Source organism: Mobula hypostoma, chromosome 14 (assembly GCF_963921235.1).
Source record: "Mobula hypostoma chromosome 14, sMobHyp1.1, whole genome shotgun sequence".
In the NCBI taxonomy this organism is placed as follows: Eukaryota; Metazoa; Chordata; class Chondrichthyes; order Myliobatiformes; family Myliobatidae; genus Mobula; species Mobula hypostoma.
Genome location: NC_086110.1, coordinates 40763699 through 40785813, shown reverse-complemented (window position 1 = coordinate 40785813; position 22115 = coordinate 40763699). Strand labels below are relative to the sequence as shown.

Below are 22115 nucleotides of genomic sequence, written 5' to 3'. Positions count from 1 at the left end.
TTACAGCCAATGTCTCTCATTATAGAACTTCGTGTGAGTTTTGCAACTGTTGAAGTTAATATATAAGCATTTGTCAAGTATCCCTTACTTGGTTGATTTGAGCAAACCACAAATCCATACTGAAAAGGTGGGAAATTATCAATCAAAACAATGTTAGAATGATTCCTTAAGCTGAGGGTATACCAATTCCTTGAATACATTATAATACTCTATTGGTAATGACTATTATTTAAAATTTTACATTGACAATTAATTTACTGCTAGCTAGACAATAACTTTGAGCATGTGATTAGCCAAAATATTTTTAGAAAAGCTGAGAGACTGAACCAGAGAAAGGCACAGTGTGATGACCTCTTCCCTCACTTCCATTCAGGGTTCCAGACAGTCTAACCAGGTGAGGCAACACTTCACATGTGAATCTGTTGAGGTACTCCAGTAGGACCTCCTCTACATTGATGAGACCCAACGTAAATCGGAGGACCACTTTGTCGATCACCTCAGCTCCATCCGCAAAAAGGGGAATTTCCCAATGGCCAATGATCTCATGCCCTATTCCCATTCCTGTTCTGACATGCCAGTCCATGACTACTGCCACAATGAGACAACTCTCTGGTTGAAGGAACAACATCTTGTATTCCATCTGGGTAGCCTCCAACCTGATGGCATGAACATCTGGTGATTTCTTTCCCGTCGCTTTTCTTCTTCATTTCCCCACTCCGGCCTCTTGCCTCTTCTTACCTTCCTATTGCCTCCTCCTTCCTTTTCTCCCATGATCTGGGACCTCTACTTTTCGTGATTTTTTTAAATTAACGACCTGGATGTGGGGGTAGAAGGGTGGGTTGGCAAGATTGCAGACGACACAAAGGTCGGTGGTGTTGTAGATAGTGTAGAGGATTGTCGAAGATTGCAGAGAGACATTGATGGGATGCAGAAGTGGGCTGAGAAGTGGCAGGTGGAGTTCAACCAGGAGAAGTGTGAGGTGCTACACTTTGGAAGGACAAACTCCAAGACAGAGTGCAAAGTAAATGGTAGGATACTTGGTAGTGTGGAAGAGCAGAGGGATCTGGGGGTACATGTCCACAGATCCCTGAAAGTTGCAGGTAGATAGGGTAGTTAAGAAAGCTTATGGAGTGTTAGCTTTCATAAGTCGATGGATAGAGTTTAAGAGTTGCGAGGTAATGATGCAGCTCTATAAAACTCTGGTTAGGCCACACTTGGAGTACTGTGTCCAGTTCTGGTCACCTCACTATAGGAAGGATGTGGAAGCATTGGAAAGGGTACAGAGGAGATTTACCAGGATGCTGCCTGGTTTAGAGAGTATGCATTATGATCAGAGATTAAGGGAGCTAGGACTTTACTGTTTGGAGAGAAGGAGGATGAGAGGAGACATGACAGAGGTGTACAAGATATTAAGAGGAATAGATAGAGTGGACAGCCAGCGCTTCTTTCCCAGGGCACCATTGCTCAATACAAGAGGACATGGCTTTAAGGTAAGGGGTGGGAAGTTCAAGGGGGATATTAGAGGAAGGTTTTTTACTCAGAGAGTGGTTGGTGCGTGGAATGCACTGTCTGAGTCAGTGGTGGAGGCAGATACACTAGTGAAATTTAAGAGACTACTAGACAGGTATATGGAGGAATTTAAGGTGGGGGGGTTATATGGGAGGCAGGGTTTGAGGGTTGGCACAACATTGTGGGCCGAAGGGCCTGTACTGTGCTGTACTATTCTATGTTCTATCACCTTCTCCTTCCTTTTCTTCCATGATCTGCTCTAATCTCCGATCAGATTCCTTCTTCTTCAGCCTGTTGCCTTTTCAACTTAACACTACCCAGCTTCCTACTTCATCTTCCCCACTTCCCCACCCACTTGGCTTCTCCTATCACTTTTTAGCTTGTCCTCCTCCCCTCCCCCTTTTTATTCCAGCTTCTTCCCCCTTCCTTTCCAGCTCTAATCAAGGGTCTTGGCCCGAAGCATCGACTGTTCCCCTCGTTAGATGCTGCCTGACTTGTTGAGTTTCGCCAGCATTTTGAATGTAGCTCTGGATTTCCAGCATCTGCAGGATCTCTTGTGTTTGTGGTTGTGTGATGATATCTAATTTGAGTCCCATACAGAGCAGTGATAGGAATGTTATACAAAATAGTACATAAAAGACTGATTTTATAACTGTTTCACGTAGAGTTTGAAAATTTAAGCATTTAGATCAATGACAGTTGGTCATAAGTATTGTAAGTCATATACAGATGATTAAGACTTCTTCAGAGAATGCATTCATTATTTGCTGTTACCACAGGAGCTGTAAACTAGTGCTGTTAAACCTTATGCCGCAGCAGATGCTCTGTATTAGTGGGCCTGTGCCCATTCAGAGAGCTTGACATTTATAATTGACAGCAATTTTTTAAAGTTATGGCTTAATGCCATGTTTTTTTTTTGTCACTATACAACTATAATCTAATTTAGGAGTTCAGATGACTTGGATCATGGAAGTAAAGCTAAAATAGCTAGGCATGTCATTTCAAATCTTAGATTAGATTATTCCCTTCAATTGCTTTATTCTGTTATTACTTATAATTTAATCTTATTATTTTCTTTCTTTCATCCTGTGACTGGGAGCATAATGCTAAATTTAAAGTTATCCTTTCTTTTTAAAGAAATATTTTTAAAGAGATATTTCTGCTTGAATCTATCTAATGGTGATAGAAGGATAGATTTCAAAATGGAGATAAGATACTGCAGGTGCGGGAATTGGGAGTAAAAAAAATTAATGGGAGAACTTGCTGGGTCAAGCAACATCTATGGAGGCAAATGAGTGGTCATCGTTTTCGATTGTAGCCTTGCATGAGAACGGAAATCATGACACAAAGCACCAACTATCCCTTTACCTACTCAGATGCTGTGATTTGCTGTAGTTTTTCCAGCAGCTTTTGTTTTGCTTTAGGTTTCAAAATTAATGAATATCTCTATCTCTGTAAAGTGCTTTTCTTAAAAATGTTTTTGTGTAAATCATCAAAATAAGACCATGTAAGCATAAAGATATTTGGATGTCCCAATTTTAATGTAGATTTTATTGTAAATGAATGTTAATTGTAGAAAATTGCATACTCAAATCTGATATTCAAAAGTTGGCCAAATGCTTTACAAAATGTGCATTTTGGTGTTCATCATGAATATTTAAATCAAATTTTGCCAGCCAGAAACAGTAAGTGTTAAAGATATGTTCTCAGTTAACTTTGGAACTGGGACAAAATTCTTGAACTAAGCATTAAGAGCAAAGCATTCTTGTGTCTCTTTTGCAAGGTGGAAAACGTCGTTGGTGCACAGCCAGATTAAAATGCATATGGACAAAGTAGTACTTGGTTTAGACTCCAGTTTGAATGTCCTGAACCTGTTGAGCTCCTCATACATTGTTGCAAGTTATTTGAACTCCATTTGGTGCTAAGGCTTTGTAAATTGGACTGTAAAAGCTCAAATCCTGAAGTTTGTATTTTATTTTTTTGGGGAAAAAAACAGGATGAAGTAAATGCACTCTATACAAAATGCCTTCAGTATCTTCTGAGAGACTCAAAATTGGTGAGTTATTAATCCATGCTATTGAACTTTTGTAGTCTTGAGGTTAAATTACATTAGTTAAAGTGGTTTAAGTTGTTCATCAGTAATTGTTTTTTTTCTTTCTCGGGATTAAGAAAATCTTGATCAAGCAGGAGGTGCAAATGGCCTTGCTGAAACAAGCTGTTGAAGTATGTAAGCATTTTTAGATTCACCTTGAAAAGCAATTTTCACATTTGTTAATAGTGGAATTAATTATCCATTACTTTCATTAATTAATTTTGCAGATGTATGTACTACATGGTATCCATGATCAGATTTTTAAGAGTGTGGGAACTATTGAGGCCAGTCAGGTATAAAGTTTGTTTTTAACATTATCACATTTTACTACTAATAAAACAGTATGAAAGTTGTGATCTTAACTTGAATCCAATTTTTAAAGCTTTTTTTGTATTGTTACAAACTTTCAATAAATTGAATGTAAGTGAATATTTATAGTAACTACATTTTAGAGTAAAGCATGATATCACTCTTGACTAATTTGTGCTGTCTGCTTACTTAAAGGATGCTGCTTTCAATAAAACCACCCGAAGTCTACAAGATCTTCAACTGAAAGATTTAGGAATCAAGTCACAATTCAGGTAGATTTTCATTTTAAATCTAAACGCTGAGCTTTGGATATCTTAATCACACAGACTTGTGTGGATACTATAAAGTATGCAACTGGTATTCCTTTTGAACTCTGTTTAATTAACTGTAATTTTCTTTTATGTTATTTGTGTGTCATCACACCAACATGCCTGGAAAGAACTGGAAAGGAAAGGGGAAGAAGCCAGAATAAAAAGGTGGCGGAGGAGGAGTGGGTGGAGGAGGAGGAGGAGAAGCTAGAAGGTGATAGGTGAAGCCAGGAGTGTGGGTGAGGAGGGATGAAGTAAGAAGCTGGGAAGTGACAAGTGGAAAAGGCAAAGTGCTGGAGAAGAAGGTATCCGATAGGAGAGGAGAGTGGATCTTTAGGAGGAAATATTTTTTGGCTCTGATTAAATGATTGTGATTTGTTTGGTAAATGGTAAGTTTAATTAACTCTCACCTTCAATGCCATGGTAAGAAATTTTTGAGTGGAAATAACTGCATTACACACAAAAATTGCTGAAGAAACTCAGCAATTCAGACAGTATCTATGGAGGGGAATAAACAGTCAATGTTTTGGGCCAAGGCTTTGCATTATGATGTTATGTCTTAGATTGGAACACATATGTAACATGAACTTTTGTTGCACTGATCTAGTATGACCTGCAGAATATTGATTATTGCAAATTCACTGTTAAGTAATATGTTCTAAATGCCAGCCAGATTTGAAATCCAATATAATGTCATTTGCAGCAGTATAATTTTGACCACATTGATTTTTGCAATAGTGTAGTGTTATGTAAATGAATAATGTTCTAAGCTAATGACTTCATTTAATATTTTAGTATAAATATACCTCGTGCCAAGCGGGAGTTGAGTCATCTGAACCAGTGTACCAGTCCACAACACAAACTGATCTGCTTACGAAATGTAATACATGTGATCATGCAGTCCCCAAGTCAAAGAGGTCAGTATATCAGCGATGGTTGAAGAAAGCTATGAGTAGTGCTCCTGCTTTGCTTTAGTTTTGTTCTCCATATTAGAATAGTATGTTATAATTACTCTGAAATATGAACTAAGCATAAGGTTTATAAGGATTTTCTGCAAAGATGAGCCAAACTTGCTGTGAATTGCAAGCTGTTACATGCTCAATTTCTGCCATTTTTGTCATAAGTTCAGGACTGATGTGCCAATATGTCCTAAATATTTTAGCCCCTAGCTGGAGTTCTACTGTGTACGCTCCAATATTGTAATCCTCACAGAATCCAGTGATGGAATACCAACTTGCTGTAGTACCAGCACATATTCAAGGAATCTACTTAATTTATTTTGAAGGTGAGGGGCAACAAAGAGAAACAGAGATATATTTTTAAAAATGTCATTTAAAGTGATTTGGGCTTTGCTGGCAGGGCCTGCATTTATTGTTACTTTGCGTTGCCGTAGTCTTTCTAATGAAGATTGGAGAGAGTGCTGTGGGACAGAAGGTAGTTTCCAGTATTTAGATCCAGCAACGCTGAAGAAAAAATGATGCAGTTCCAATTTAAGATGATTTGGAAAAGAGCCTCCAGATGGTAGTCTTCCTGAGAACTTGCTGACAACATCTCATATTGGGAGAGATCATAGGGGTGGTAGGTGCTGTTGCAGTAGCCTTGGTGAATGATTGTTGTACTTTGTATAGGAACACTGACTGCAGTGCACACCCAATGGTACGAAGAAGAAACGTTTCGGGTAGTAAATGGGATACTAATCACATTGGCTGCTTTGTCATGGATAGTTCTGGGATGTTGTTCGATCTGCAATGGATCCCGACAGGTGTAGGGTATTCTTTCATATTCCAGACATGTGCATTGCAAAGGGTGGAAAGGAATTGATAAAGTGGGTGAATCACTTGATATAGAATACCTGGACTCCAAATTTGTTCCTGCAGGCACAGTATTTATATGGCTTGTCCAATTGAGTTTCTGGCCATTGGTAACTCCCAGCTCTATCTCTACAAGATGTTAATGATGGGGGAGTTAGCAATAGTATGACTGTTGAATATAAAGGGTAGTGCCTGAACTCTGTGGTTGGAGATGGCTGGTAACATTCATGCCACAAAGACCAAGCACCAGCTCATCTCCTTAAATGATCAAGATCTCTTACCTATTGATTTTAACCTGCTTCACTATCAACAAGATCCACAAACCATGCCATGTATATTCACATACAAATCATTTACGTAAATAATGAATAACAGGAGTCCCAAAACTGACCCCTGGAGCTCTCCATGTCACAGGCCTCCAGCCAGAGAGTCAACCTGAAATCATCCCCTGCTGCTTCCCATCATTAAACAAATTCTGAATCCCTTCTCGCTAGCTTCTCCGGAATCCTATGTGATCTATCCTACCTGATCAGCCTGCTATGCGTGACCTTGTCAAAGGCTTTAATAAAACCTGTATAGACAACAACCACTGCCCTACCTTCATCTATTCCCTTAGTTACCTCTTGGAAAAACTCCAAGAGGTTTATCAGATATGATCTTCCACTCACAGAACCATGCTATCAGGGCTTGACTATTCACGTGATGATATATCTCATCCTTCAGAAATCCCTTCAGTAATTTCCCTACAAATGAAGTCAGGCTCACTGGCCTGTAGTTCACTGGCTTATCCTTGCCACCCTTCTTGAAGAATGGAACCACATTAGCCACCTTCCGGTCTTTTGGAATTTTACAGTTGGCTAACAATGAAGCAAATAGCTTTTTTAAAAAAAAAGCCTCTGTAATTTCTTCTAAGGCCTCACACAAATGATCCAGGGGTACACTTGGTTAAGTCCTGGAGATCTGGGCACCTTAATTCACTTAAAGGCTGCACATCCCTCCTTCTCAAAACATGCATTTGTTCCAAGACATCGCTACTTATTACCCTCATTTCTTTGGCATACTTGATTATTCTCCTTAATAAATATTGAGGAGAAACAGGCATTAAAAATCTCAGCTATCTCCTGGTGCTTCACGAATGGGTGTCCCTGATGGTCCTTAAGAGGATTTAGTTCTTCCCTAGTCATCTTTTTATTGTTATTACAACTGCAGAACCACTTGAGATTATCTTTAACCCTGCTTGCCAAAACCATCTCATCCCCTCATTTTGCCTTCCTGATTTCCCTCTTAAACCCACTTTTGAGCTTTTTATGTAAATTGAGGGATTAATTTGTGCCCAGCAGCTGAAAAGCAAGTAAGGCATCCTTTCTCCTTGCCAGAGCCTCTGTGTCTCATCAGCCAGGTTTAGCTCAACTTAATTATGTTTACCTTTCACCCTAACAGGAACTTGCTACCCTAGACTTTTTGTTTTAAAAAGCCCTCCCTCTTGCCAATTGTTCCTTTGCCTTTTTTTAACTCCAGTTAGATCCAGCCTAATGCCCTTAAAGTTGGCCCTGCATCACTTCAGTCCTGTTCTATCTTTTTCCATAGCCATTTTGAAACTAATAGAATTATCGTCATTGGACTCATTTGCTCCCCGGCTGCCCCCTCAGTGACTTGGCCCATCTTGTTCCCTAAGAAGAGGTCTAGTATTGCATTTTCCCAAGGAAATCCTTCCTTATACTAGGTGAGGAAACTAACTTGAATGCGCTGCATAAATTCTGCCCCATCCAGGTCCACTTTGCACTCTGGGTGGCCCAAATGATACCAAGAGATTTGAAATCTCCCACAAGCACTATCTTGCTATTCTCACAACTACATGCAATATCTCAACATGCCTGTTCCTCAAGTATCCACCAACTATAGGCAACTCTCTGGTAGAGCCCTGCTAAGGTGGTAATTGCTTTCTTATTTCTACTCAAAGGGCTCATTAGATGATGCCTCAAGAGTATCATCTAATCACTGCTGTTATGACCTCCCTTATCGAAAAGGCAACACCCTCTGTATGTTGCTTGTTCCAATGTCACGACTAAAGCATTGGTATCTTGGAATATTGAGTTGCCTTCTCTCAGCCATGTTTCTGATATAGACTCAATATTTCAATCAGTAGAAGCTGAGTCCACCCCCTCAGTTTGCCCACATTACCATGAGCAAATAGTATTTGCATATGCTAATTAGGTAGTACTTCTGTGTGATTTATATCAAAGTAATAAGGATTTTTATTTTTAAGTGACATTGTTTGGCACGGACTAGAAGGGCCGAGATGTCCTGTTTCCATGCTGTTATGGTTATGTGTTTATTGAGAAAGTAAGGAGGCATGGGATCCAAGGGGACATTGCTTTGTGGATCCAGAACTGGCTTGCCTATAGAAGGCCAAGAGTGGTTGTAGAGGGGTCATATTCTACATCGAGGGCGGTGACCAGTGGTGTGCCTCAGGGATCTGTTCTGGGACGCCTTCTCTTCGTGATTTTTATAAATGACCTGGATGAGGAAGTGCAGGGATGGGTTAGTAAGTTTGCTGATGACACAAAGGTTAGGGATGTTGTGGATAGTGTGGAGGGCTGTCAGAGGTTACAGTGGGACATTGATAGGATGCAAAACTGGGCTGAGAAGTGGCAGATGGAGTTCAACCCAGATAAGTGTGAAGTGGTTCATTTTGGTAGGTCAAATATGATGACAGATTACAGTATTAATGGTAAGACTCTTGGCAGTGTGGAGGATCAGAGGGATCTTGGGGTCCGAGTCCATAGGACGCTCAAAGCAGCTGCGCAGGTTGACTCTGTGGTTAAGAAGGCATACGGTGTATTGGCCTTCATCAATCGTGGAATTGAATTTAGGAGCCGAGAGGTAATGTTGCAGCTATACAGGACCCTGGTCAGACCCTACTTGGAGTACTGTGCTCAGTTCTGGTTGCCTCACTACAAGAAGGATGTGGAATCCATAGAAAGGGTGCAGAGGAGATTTACAAAGATGTTGCCTGGATTGGGGAGCATGCCTTATGAGAATAGGTTGAGTGAACTCGGCCTTTTCTCCTTGGAGCGACAGAGGATGAGAGGTGACTTGATAGAGGTGTATAAGATGATGAGAGGCATTGATCGTGTGGATAGTCAGAGGCTTTTTCCCAGGGCTGAAATGGTTGCCACAAGAGGACACAGGCTTAAGGTGCTGGGGGGTAGGTACAGAGGAGATGTCAGGGGTAGATTTTTTACGCAGAGAGTGGTGAGTGTGTGGAATGGGCTGCTGGCAATGGTGGTGGAGGCAGATACATAGAAACATAGAAACATAGAAAATAGGTGCAGGAGTAGGCCATTCGGCCCTTCCAGCCTGCACCGCCATTTATTATGATCATGGCTGATCATCCAACTCAGAACCCCGCCCCAGCCTTCCCTCCATACCCCCTGACCCCCGTAGCCACAAGGGCCATATCTAACTCCCTCTTAAATGTAGCCAATGAACTGGCCTCAACTGTTTCCTGTGGCAGAGAATTCCACAGATTCACCACTCTCTGTGTGAAGAAGTTTTTCCTAATCTCGGTCCTAAAAGGCTTCCCCTCTATCCTCAAACTGTGGCCCCTCGTTCTGGACTTCCCCAACATCGGGAACAATGTTCCTGCATCTAGCCTGTCCAATCCCTTTAGGATCTTATACGTTTCAATCAGATCCCCCCTCAATCTTCTAAATTCCAACGAGTACAAGCCCAGTTCATCCAGTCCTTCTTCATATGAAAGTCCTGCCATCCCAGGAATCAATCTGGTGAACCTTCTTTGTACTCCCTCAAAGGCAAGGATGTCTTTCCTCAGATTAGGGGACCAAAACTGCACACAATACTCCAGGTGTGGTCTCACCAAGGCCTTGTACAACTGCAGTAGTACCTCCCTGCTCCTGTACTCGAATCCTCTCGCTATAAATGCCAGCATACCATTCGCCTTTTTCACCGCCTGCTGTACCTGCATGCCCACTTTCAATGACTGGTGTATAATGACACCCAGGTCTCGTTGCACCTCCCCTTTTCCTAATCGGCCACCATTCAGATAATAATCTGTTTTCCTATTTTTGCCACCAAAGTGGATAACTTCACATTTATCCACATTAAATTGCATCTGCCATGAATTTGTCCACTCACCCAACCTATCCAAGTCACCCTGCATCCTCTTAGCATCCTCCTCACAGCTAACACTGCCGCCCAGCTTCGTGTCATCCGCAAACTTGGAGATGCTGCATTTAATTCCCTCATCCAAGTCATTAATATATATTGTAAACAACTGGGGTCCCAGCACTGAGCCTTGCGGTACCCCACTAGTCACCGCCTGCCATTCTGAAAAGGTCCCGTTTATTCCCACTCTTTGCTTCCTGTCTGCTAACCAATTCTCCACCCACACCAATACCTTACCCCCAATACCGTGTGCTTTAAGTTTGCACACTAACCTCCTGTGTGGGACCTTGTCAAAAGCCTTTTGAAAATCCAAATATACCACAACCACTGGTTCTCCCCTATCCACTCTACTAGTTACATCCTCAAAAAATTCTATGAGATTCGTCAGACATGATTTTCCTTTCACAAATCCATGCTGACTTTGTCCGATCATTTCACCGCTTTCCAAATATGCTGTTATCACATCCTTGATAACTGACTCCAGCAGTTTCCCCACCACCGACGTTAGGCTAACCGGTCTATAATTCCCCGGTTTCTCTCTCCCTCCTTTTTTAAAAAGTGGGGTTACATTAGCCACCCTCCAATCCTCAGGAACTAGTCCAGAATCTAACGAGTTTTGAAAAATTATCACTAATGCATCCACTATTTCTTGGGCTACTTCCTTAAGCACTCTAGGATGCAGACCATCTGGCCCTGGGGATTTATCTGCCTTCAATCCCTTCAATTTACCTAACACCACTTCCCTACTAACATGTATTTCGCTCAGTTCCTCCATCTCACTGGACCCTCTGTCCCCTACTATTTCTGGAAGATTATTTATGTCCTCCTTAGTGAAGACAGAACCAAAGTAATTATTCAATTGGTCTGCCATGTCCTTGCTCCCCATAATCAATTCACCTGTTTCTGTCTGCAGGGGACCTACATTTGTCTTTACCAGTCTTTTCCTTTTTACATATCTATAAAAACTTTTACAGTCCGTTTTTATGTTCCCTGCCAGTTTTCTCTCATAATGTTTTTTCCCCTTCCTAACTAAGCCCTTTGTCCTCCTCTGCTGAACTCTGAATTTCTCCCAGTCCTCAAGTGAGCCACTTTCTCTGGCTAATTTGTATGCTTCTTCTTTGGAATTGATACTATCCCTAATTTCTCTTGTCAGCCACGGGTGCACTACCTTCCTTGATTTATTCTTTTGCCAAACTGGGATGAACAATTGTTGTAGTTCATCCATGCAACCTTTAAATGCTTGCCATTGCATATCCACCATCAATCCTTTAAGTGTCATTTGCCAGTCTATCTTAGCTAATTCACGTCTCATACCTTCAAAGTTACCCCTCTTTAAGTTCAGAACCTTTGTTTCTGAATTAACTATGTCACTCTCCATCTTAATGAAGAATTCCACCATATTATGGTCACTCTTACCCAAGGGGCCTCTCACGACAAGATCGCTAATTAACCCTTCCTCATACGATAGGGTCTTTTAAGAGACTTTTGGATAAGTACATGGAGCTTAGAAAAATAGAGGGCTATGGGTAAGCCTAGTAATTTCTAAGGTGGGGACATGTTCGGCACAACTTTGTGGGCTGAAGGGCCTGTATTGTGCTGTAGGTTTTCTATGTTTCTGTTCATCATAATGACAAATTGAGCAAATTCATGATCACCATTGTGGGGGTTGCAAGTTATATTAATTAATAGTTTTGGAGCGGGAAGTTAAGGACCAGTTTAAAGTTTTGAGGAAATTGTGGAATCACTGACTTCTGCTATTATGTTTTGCACTTCAAAATGAAACCTACTGTGTGCTTAGGCCATTTTAGTAGCACCTATGCCCAGAACTCCTAGGAACCTTCCTCGCATTGTTGTCTGTCTGCAGTGTACTTAACCATCATGATCGTACAATTTTTTGTCAAATTTGTTTTGTTTTCTGTTTTCAGTTAATAAACATTTTATGTCGGCTGATGATCTACTACCTGTTTTGCTTTATTTACTGGTCAAAACAGAAATCCCAAACTGGTAAGTTTATGAATATGCAAACTAAAATATGATCACTACAAGTTAACTGCATGTTTCTTGACAGACTGTTTCATTCTTGTCCTGTAAATTATCAATGTATTCCTTATAAAATTGTATTCTTTATCCAGAATGATGTAGCTTTTTCTATCTCTCACCTATGATAACCCTGTATACTTGTTTTGCCAGTGCCACGTGCATAATAATTATTAATACATTCCTACTGATTGACCTGCATCATCAATTTTTTTTTCATTTTGTGTTAAGAACCAAAGGCACTACTGTTATGGAAAATATTTTTCTTATACACTTTAAAAGTCTGGCTGTTTTATTTTGTATTGTAAAATAGGCAAGGATTGAATCTTGTTAAATTCTCCCATTGTGGCTCAGGTTTTGAAAATTCCAAAATTAAAACTAACAATAAGAAAGAATATCCAGTGCCATTCACTGAGTTTATTACTTTTTTTATATATAGTTACATATCAATTTTTTTCTGAGGCACCCTATACAGTGCCTTGTAACAGTATTCAGCCCCCAAACCTTTGTCACATAAACTAATATTACAACCAGGGAATTTGATCAATTTCACTGAGAATTTTTTTTGTGTGAATCACATGCTCCTTTTTCACAGTAGAGGCCCAAAAAACAGAAAATTGTAAGGCATGAAAAACCTAAAGTTCAAAAGTATTCACCCCTCCTTTGCTCAGTACGTAGCTGACCACCTCTCATAGCTATTACAACCAGTAATCTTTTTGAATAAGTCTCTGTTAGCTTTGCACAATGTGATGGAGCAAGATTTGCCTATTCCTCCTTGCAAAATTGCATATTCCTATTCCTCACAGCTCAAGCTGTGCCAGGTTAGTTGGGGAGTGGTGGTGACAACAATCTTGAGGTCTTACCAGGGATATTCAATTGGGTTAAGGTCGGGTCTTTGACTGGACCATTCAAGAACATCAAGTTTTTTCATTTGAAGCCACTCCATGGTTGCTTTGGCAGTGCGCTTTGGATTGTTGTCCTGCTGAGAGACGAACTTCCTCTCCAGTTTAAGCTTTCTGGCAGAGGCTTGCAGGTTTTTATCCAGGATCTCTCTGTATTCATCTCCTCATCAACCCTGACCAGATTTCCAGTCCCCGCTGCTGGAAACAATCCCCATAGCATGGTGTTACCTCCACCATACTTCACAGTAAGGATGGTATTACCTGCCTGACGCACAGTGTTAGATTTGCGCTACACATATTGCTTAGTGTTGAGGCCAAAAAGTTCCATTTTAGTGTCATCCAACCACAAGACTTTCTTCCACATCTTTAGAGTATCTTCTAAGTGATGCTTTACTAAGTCTTTACAGGCAAGGGTATGCTTTTTTTAGCCAAGGCACTTCTTCCTTGCCACTCTTTCTTAAATACCCTTTTTGTGCAAGGTCTTAGAGATTGTTGAGCTATGAACTTCATTTGCAGCCACTGACTTCTGACTAGTGGTGTTACAGTAGCCTTTTACAAGTGCCTTTCTTCTCTGGTGAGTAATTTAGAGGGGTATCCTGACCTAGGCAATGTGGCAGTGGTTTCATATTTTTTCCATGTTTTCACAATGCACTGCACTGAGCTCCGAGGTATGTTCAGTGCCTTAGAGATGGTCTTGTACTCTTCCTGAGATTTCTGCTTCTCTATTATAATTTCTGTGATTTGATTTGAATGCTCTTACCTTCATTTTGGTTTGATCATAATAAAACCATAAGACATAGGAGCAGAATTAGGTCATTTGGCCCATCGAGTTTGCTCCGTCATACAAACACAGTTGGTCTTTTTCTCCCCCCTCCTCAGCCCCACTCCCCAGCCACGTCCAATCAAGAACCCATCAAGCTCTGCCTTAAATACACCCAACGACTTGGCCTCCACAGCTGCCTGTGGTAACAAATTCCACAACGTTACCAACCTCTGGCTAAAGAAACTTCTCCATATCTCTGTTTTAAATGGATGCCCCTCTATCCTGAGGCTGTGCACTCTTGCTCAAGACTCCCCACCATGGGAAACATCCGTTCCACATCTACTCTGTCCAGGCCTTTCAGCATTCGAAAGGTTTTAATGAGATTCCCCCCCCCCTTTCCCCCCCAGCATCCTTCTGTACTCCAGCGAGTAGAGACCCAGAGCTGCTAAATGTTCCTCGTATGATAACCCTTTCATTCTCAGAATTATCCTTGTTAACCTCCTGTGAACTCTCTCCACTGCCAGCACATCTTTTCATGGATGAGGAGCCCAAAACTGTTCACAATACTCAAGGTGAGGCCCCACCAGTGCCTTATAACGCCTCAGCATTACATCCTTGCTCTTGTATTCAAGACCTCTTGAAATGAATGCTAACATTGCATTTGCGTTCCTTACTACCAACTGTACCTGCAAGTTAACATTTAGGGAGATCTGCACAAGGACTCCCAAGTCCCTTTGCATCTCAGGTTTTTGGATGTTCTCCCCATTCAGAAAATAGTCTGCACATTTATTTCTACCACCAAAGTGCATGACCGTGTATTTTCCAAGATTGCACTTCATTTGTCACTTTCTTGCCCATTCTCCTAATCTGTCTAAGTCCTTCTGCATCCTACCTATTTCCTCAACACTATGCTCCTCCGCCACTCTTCATATCATCTGCAAATTGGGAACAAAGTCGTCTATTCCACTATCTAATTCATTGATCTATAGCATAAAAAGAAGTGGTCCCAAAATCAACCCCTTTAGAACACTGCTGGTCACCGGCAGCCAACCAGAAAAGGATCCTTTTATTCCCACTTACTTTCTCCTACCAATCAGCCAATGCTCTAACCATGCCTGTAACTTTTCTGTGGTACTGTGGGCTCTTAATTTGGTAAGCAGCCTCATGTGTGGCACCTTGTCAAAGACCTTCTGAAAATCCAGATATATAACATCTCCTTTATCTATCCTACGTGTAATCTCCTCAAAGAGTTCAAACTGGTTCGTCAGGCAATACTTTCCCTTGAGGAAACTATGCTAACTTTGTCCTATCATGTCCCGTGTCACCAAGTACTCCATAACCTTATGCTTAACAATTGACTCCCAACATCTTCCCAACCACTGAGGTCAGGCTAACTGGTCTATAATTTCCATTCTGCTGCCTTCCTTGTTTCTTAAGGAGTAGAGTGACATTTGCAATTTTCTAGTTCTCTGGCACCATGCCAGAGTCCAATGATTCTTGAAAGATCGTTACTAATGTCACTACAATCTCTCGCTACCTCTTTCAAACCCTAGGATGCAGTTCATCTGGTCCGGGTGATTTGTGTACCCTTGGGTCTTTCAGCTTTTTGAGCACTTTTGCTCTTGTAATAGAAATTCCCTCACTTCTTTTCCCTCACATCCTTCAACATCTAGCACACTGTTATTGTCTTCCACAGTGACGACTGATGCAAAATACTCATTTAGTTCATCAGCCACCTCTTTATCCCCCATTATTATTTCTCCGGCCTCTCTTTCTAGTGGTCCTATATCCACTGTCTTCTCTTTTTTTTTACATACTTGAAAAAGAGGTATCCACTTTGATATTGTTTGCTAGTTTACTTCCATATTTCATCTTTTCCCTCCTAATGATTCTTTTAGTTGTTCTCTGTAGGTTTTTAAAAGTTTCCCAATCCTCTATATTCTTGCTAATTTTTGCTTTGCTGTATACTTCAGACATCCCACCCTGCAAAAACTCATTTCAGGGAGGTAGCACCATCAATTTGCGGGAGACTCCCGGAACTTCCAGGAGAGGTGGGATGTCTGCAATAGAGTAGCTCCTGAGCAGCTAGCCAGGTAGTTTAAATAACGTTAGCTATGCTAATAAACGAATGACACCTGTTAAACTCACCTCAACATGTCTTTTACAGTCTTAACCCACCATGGGCAATAGAAAAGTCACTGTTGCAAACAGTGCAGCGAGCAACACTTGTCATTATTTTTGATCTCTACTAGGCAGGGGTACACTTCAGGGTAGTCTGGGTGACGTACGTTTTATACATTCTTTTGGAACACTCTGCCGTGGCGCACGCGTGCTCTCTCTCTCTCGCTCTCTCTCGTTCTCAAAAAAATTATTTTCCGGGATATTGTATATAACTTGCGGGCATCAGGAAGCCACTATTAATATACGGGAGACTCCTGGAACTTCTGGGAGAGGTGGGATGTCTGATACTCTCTCTTTTGCTTTTACATTAGCTTTGACTTCCCTTGTAAACCACAGTTGTACTATTTTGCCATTTGAGTATTTCTTTGTTTTTGGAATACATCTCGCCTTCACTTTCCTCATTATTCCCAGAAACTCATGCCACTTCTGCTCTGCTGTCATCCCTGCCAGCATCTCCTTCCAATTTACTTTGGCCAGCTCCTTTGTCATACCATTGTAATTTCCTTTACTCCACGGAAATACTGCTATGTAAGACTTTACTTTCTCCCTATCAAATTTCAAGTTGATTTCAATCATATTGTGATTACTCTCTCCTAAGGGTTCTTTTACCTTAAGCTCCCTCATCAGCTCCGGTTCATTACATAGCATCCAATCCAGTATATCTGATCCCCTAGAAGGATCAACGACAAACTGCTCTAAAAAGCCATCTTGTGGGCATTCAACAAACTCACTCTCTTGAGATCCATTGCCAGCCTGATTTTCACAATCCATCTGCATGTTGAAAATACATTATGGAGTGAGAGGTTATTAATTCTTATGAATTAATTGAGAACAGGTGACCCTTCAGTTGTCTATATCAACAAATTGGGTGTGTTAAAGTAACATAGAGTATTGCACCTGAGGAAAGTTAACATAATAATTACGAAGGGGATTAACACTTTTGCATCCTCACAATTTTAGTTTTTAATTTTTAGTAAATTGTTCACAGGTTTTGCAATTTTTGATTTGACATGATGCACAATGTTTTTTGTAGGTTAGCTCAAAAATCACACTTCAATATATGTTAAATTTTATAAAATGAGAAAGTAAAATGATAAATTTGACAGTGGTTCTCATGGAGGATGTGATTCATTTGCAAACAGATGGGGGACCTTATAATGGAGAATAAGGAAATTGTATAGCAGATAAACAAATGTTTCCTGTCTATCTTTACAGAGAAACTACCTGAATTATTAATAGAACCAAAGTCTAATCAGATTGAGGAACTAAAATAAAATAATATTAGTGGAAGTAGAGATCTAGAGAAATTGAGGAGACTGAATATCGGTTAAAATTAGAGACCTCATAATCTACATCCCAGTGTTTTGAAAGAGTTGACAATGGAACTGATGGATGCACTGGTCATTATTTAAAAATTTTATATAAATTTCTAGAATGGTTCATGTAATTGGTTCATTGTTGTCATGTACTGAAATACAGTGAAAAACATTGTTTTGAATGCCACTTATCCAGATAATTTCAAAACATAAGTAGATCAGAGAGTAGCTAATCTGACCCCACCATTTAAGAAAGGAAGGTGTAATTAGTAGGTGTGGATGTCGTGTATTTAGAACTTCAGAAGGCTGTCAATATGACCCTACACAGAACAAGATTGGAACACAGGAAATGAAAATAAAAGGATCTTTCTCGAGTTAGCAGGCTGTGCCACATGGGTTATTACAGGGATTAGTGATTGGCTTCTAGCTATTCACAACCTATATCAACAACTTGGATCTGTTTTGAAAACACGAACTGGAACATGTTCAGGGAGATGGCTACCTATGGCAATCTCATTAACATCAATAAATATGCAAGATCTGTGCATTGAGGATGTCACTGTTATTAAACACTGAAAGTAAGCATGCAGGTACAGCAGGCAGTGAAGAAAGCTAATGGCATGTTGGCCTTCACAACAAGGGGAGTTGAGTATAGGAGCAAAGAGGTCCTTCTGCAGTTGTACAGGGCTCTGGTGAGAGTACACCTGGAGTATTATGTGCAGTTTTGGTCTCCAAATTTGAGGAAGGACATTCTTGCTATTGAGGAAGTACAGCGTAGGTTTACGAGGTTAATTCCTGGGATGGCGGGACTGTCATATGTTGAAAGATTGGAGCGACTGGGCTCGTATACACTGGAATTTAGAAGGATGAGAGGGGATCTAATTAAAACATATAAGATTATTAAGGGATTGGACACGCTAGAGGCAGGAAACATGTTCCTGATGTTGGGGGAGTCCCAAACCAGAGGCCACAGTTTAAGAATAAGGGGTAGGCCTTTTAGAACGGAGTTGAGGAAAAACTTTTTCACCCAGAGAGTTGTGGATCTGTGGAATGCTCTGCCTCAGAAGGCAGTGGAGGCCAATTCTCTGGATGCTTTCAAGAAAGAGTTAGATAGAGCTCTTAATGATAGAGTCAAGGGATATGGGGAGAAGGCAGGAACGGGGTACTGATTGTGAATGATCAGCCATGATCGCAGTGAATGGCGGTGCTGGCTCAAAGGGCTGAATGGCCTACTCCTGTACCTATTGTCTATTGTCACATCTGTGTGAGGGCAAATCAGAAGCCATGGTTGACAGCCGAGGACTGTGCACAGCTGGGAAATTGAGTACATGCATTCAGACTGGGGGATAAGGCAGCACTCGGGTCAACAGGAATGTGCTTTCCTGCGCTATCAAGAAGGCAATGTGTGATTATTCACAGAGAATGTACAGCCGTTTCTGTGACACCGGAGACATGAGGTGCATGTGGCAGGGCATTGAGACCATAACGGACTACAGGTCCACCCTGCGTGTCAATGACAGCAATGCTTCTCTTCCACATTAGCTGAATGTGTTTTACGCTCAATTTCATGCATGGAATGGTGTGCCAGTGAGGAAACCCTTGCCCCCGAGGAGCAGGCACTCTGTCTAGCCGCAGCTGATGTGAGGAAGATCCAACCCAAATAAAGCTGTGGGGCCTGATAGTGTACTGGTCAGGTGCTAAGGAACTGTGCAGCCCAGTTGACGGAGGTTCTAGTAAACATCTGCAACATCTGTCTGGAACGATTCATTGGCCCCTTTGGCTTCAAGATGGCCACCATCATCCTAGTGCCCAAGAGGGTGACAGTAACCTGCCTTAATGACGACTGTCCAGTGGCACTGACAGTGTTGTCCAGTGACAATGTTGAAGTGCTTTGAGAGGCTGGTTAGGTATTGCATTCAATCTCATCTTCCTGTTTCATTGGCCCCTTTCCAGTTTGCTTTCTCTGTACTCCACTCTGTCCGATCCCACCTCGAATATTATCACCTTCAGCTCTGCATTTAATGTGATCATCCCTCAGAAGCTGGTGGGTGAACTGTCGTCATTGGGTCTTAATATCTGTCTGTGTAACTGGATCCTGGACAACTTGATAGAGAGGCCACAATCTGTCCATTTTGGCAGAAACACCTCTAGCTCCATCACTCTGAACTCCATCGCCCCCATCTCCCCAGGGCTGTGTGCTTAGCCTGCTGCTGTTCACATTGTTGACACGTAACTGCACTGTTAGATCGAGTTCAAGCCAAATCATCAAGTTCACTGATAACGCAACAGTGGTTGGCCTCGTCAACAACGATGTCGAGACGGCATATAAAGAGGAGGTGGAGTGGCTGGTCGTATGGTTCGAGCACATCTTGAGTCTCAATGTGAACAGGACCAAAGAGATGATCGTTGGACATGAGGAGGAGCCTGGCTGTACATGTACGGCTCCTCCACGAGACAGTTAGGAGCAACAAGTTTCTGTGAGTGCACTTAACAGATCATCCCACCTGGTGCCTCAACACCACCTCTTCGGTCAAGAAAGCAGAGCAGCATCTCCACTTCCTGAAGAGTTTGAGGTGAGTGAGGCTCCGGCCACCCTCTCCCTCCCATTCTACCAGGAGCACCAACTTAACCAGCGGTATCATCATAATCTGGTATGGGAATTGTAAGTTTAACGGCAAATCCCTACGAAGGATCGTGAGGACTGCAGAGAGGATCGTTGGGTTCTCTTTCCATCCATCAGAGATATTTATCAGGAATGCTATGTACTCCAGGGCTCTTAGCATCGTCGGTGAACTCTCCTGTCCATACAAGTATCTCTTTGATCGCCTACCATCAGGCAGGAGGTGCCATAGCATTTGGACAAGAACTGTTAGTGTGGGTCACAGCTTCTTCCCCCAGGCCGTAAAGTAGCTAAGCGTCCAGCTGCCACCTAGGTCTCGTGCATGAAGCGCCAATAGTGTTGTGTTGTTCAATTTTTAACTTGTGTTGCAAGTGTACCTTATTATTTGTTAATTTACAAGTGGAACTTGAAGTTAGATGAAGGGACAAGATATGCATTTTTAAGTTTTCTGGTAATAGAAAGCAAGGCAGGCTTATGAATAATGAAGAGAATACAAAGAGGTTTGTAGAGGTTACAAGTAGGTTAATGGAGTGGGCAGCTGATGCATATAGAATGTAATGTAGGAAAATATGAGGTTGTCAACTTTGCAGAAAATAAGGAAACAGTTTTGGTGCCCTTACTTAAAAATTGATATCCTCCCACAGAGGAAGTGCATCACTGATTCATTAGACTGATTTCCTGCTGCTTCCGTTGCTGTATGAGGAGAGATTGAATAGACTAGACCTGTTTTTTCTAGTGTTTAAAAGATTCTGACAATGTTTGACTGGGTAGATGCAGGGAGGATGTTTTGCATGGCCAAGGAGTCTAGAACTATGGGTCAGTGTCTCAGAATAAGGGATGTTAGATTAGATTATGAAGACACGCAGTCCTCTCTTTATTGTCATTTAGTAATGCATGCATTAAGAAATGATACAATATTTCCTCCGGTGAGATATCACAAAACACAGGACAGACCAAGACTGAAAAAACTAACAAAACCACATAATTATAACATATAGTTACAACAGTGCAACACTACCATAACTTGATGAAGAAGTCCATGAGCACAGTAAAAGTTCAAAGTCTCTCTAATGTCCCACATCTCACGCAGACAGGAGAAGGAAGAAAAACCCTCTCTGCTATGCCCAACCACAGTCCGACTCCGAGTCATCTGAAAACTTCGAGCCTCCGATCAGCTCTCCGACACCGAGTACTGAGCACCATCTCTGTCTGAATGATTCGACCTCAATCTTGGTCGCCAACAGCAGGCAAAGCCGGGGATTTTGAGGCCTTCCCTCCGGAAGATTTCTGACCGCGCAGTAACAACAGCAGTGAACTGGCTTTCAGAAATTTCTCCAGATGTTCCTCTGTGCTTTCACATCTGTCACCATCAAATCAGAATTGTCCACGGCCCCTATAACGGATACGAAATCATTTGCGGCGCGCTGCTCTCTCTTCTCCCGCTTTTGAGATGAGGAGAAATTTCTTCATTAAAGTGTAGTGAAATATTTGATTTCTGTACTTCAGAAAACTGTGGAGACTCTGACTGAATTAATTTAAATAGATAGATAAATTAGAGTGAAGTAAGGGATAGGGCAGGCAAATGGCATTGAGCTAGAAGATTGACTCTCATGTTGAACGGCGGAGCAGCTCAAAGTACAGTTGGACCTATTCCTGTTCCTAGTTTGCATGCTCTTACCATTGAGAGGCTTGAACAACGTCTGAGACATGAGAAAGGGTCATTAGTTTCTTGCATTCACTAATAAGCCAACGAAGCTTGAAGTGGAACACACACACACAATGCTGCAGGAGCTCAGCAGGCAGGCAGCATCTACGGGGAAAAAAAGTACAGTTGATGTTTTGGGCCGAATCCCTTCGGCATTTCTGCTTGCAGAGGATTATAAGCATTCATCAGGTGGATGGCAGACGTATTCCCTAGTTAATTTTGCACATAGAACTGAACGGGTTGAGCAGCAGCATTTGGGGCAGAGGGCATTCAGAGACGGCAGGCATTCTCAATGCTTCCAGTCAGAACTCTGCATTAGGACTAAGAATCCAGAGGGGAAATACTTGCTATAAAGAGGAGAGATGGAATGGTGA

The 22115-nt window shown here is 41.6% G+C and overlaps 1 protein-coding gene across 3 annotated transcripts in view; it reads left to right on the top strand.

Annotated features, from left to right (window-relative positions):
* Positions 1-22115, top strand: part of ankrd27 (ankyrin repeat domain 27 (VPS9 domain)) — a 109417-nt gene that overhangs the window by 12247 nt on the left and 75055 nt on the right. For all 3 annotated transcript variants that reach the window (XM_063066976.1, XM_063066974.1, XM_063066977.1), the window contains exons 6-11: positions 3506-3565; positions 3679-3732; positions 3829-3894; positions 4106-4182; positions 5014-5135; positions 12143-12221. In XM_063066976.1, coding sequence (XP_062923046.1) covers positions 3506-3565; positions 3679-3732; positions 3829-3894; positions 4106-4182; positions 5014-5135; positions 12143-12221 — 458 coding nt within the window. The remainder of the gene's footprint in view (positions 1-3505; positions 3566-3678; positions 3733-3828; positions 3895-4105; positions 4183-5013; positions 5136-12142; positions 12222-22115) is intronic.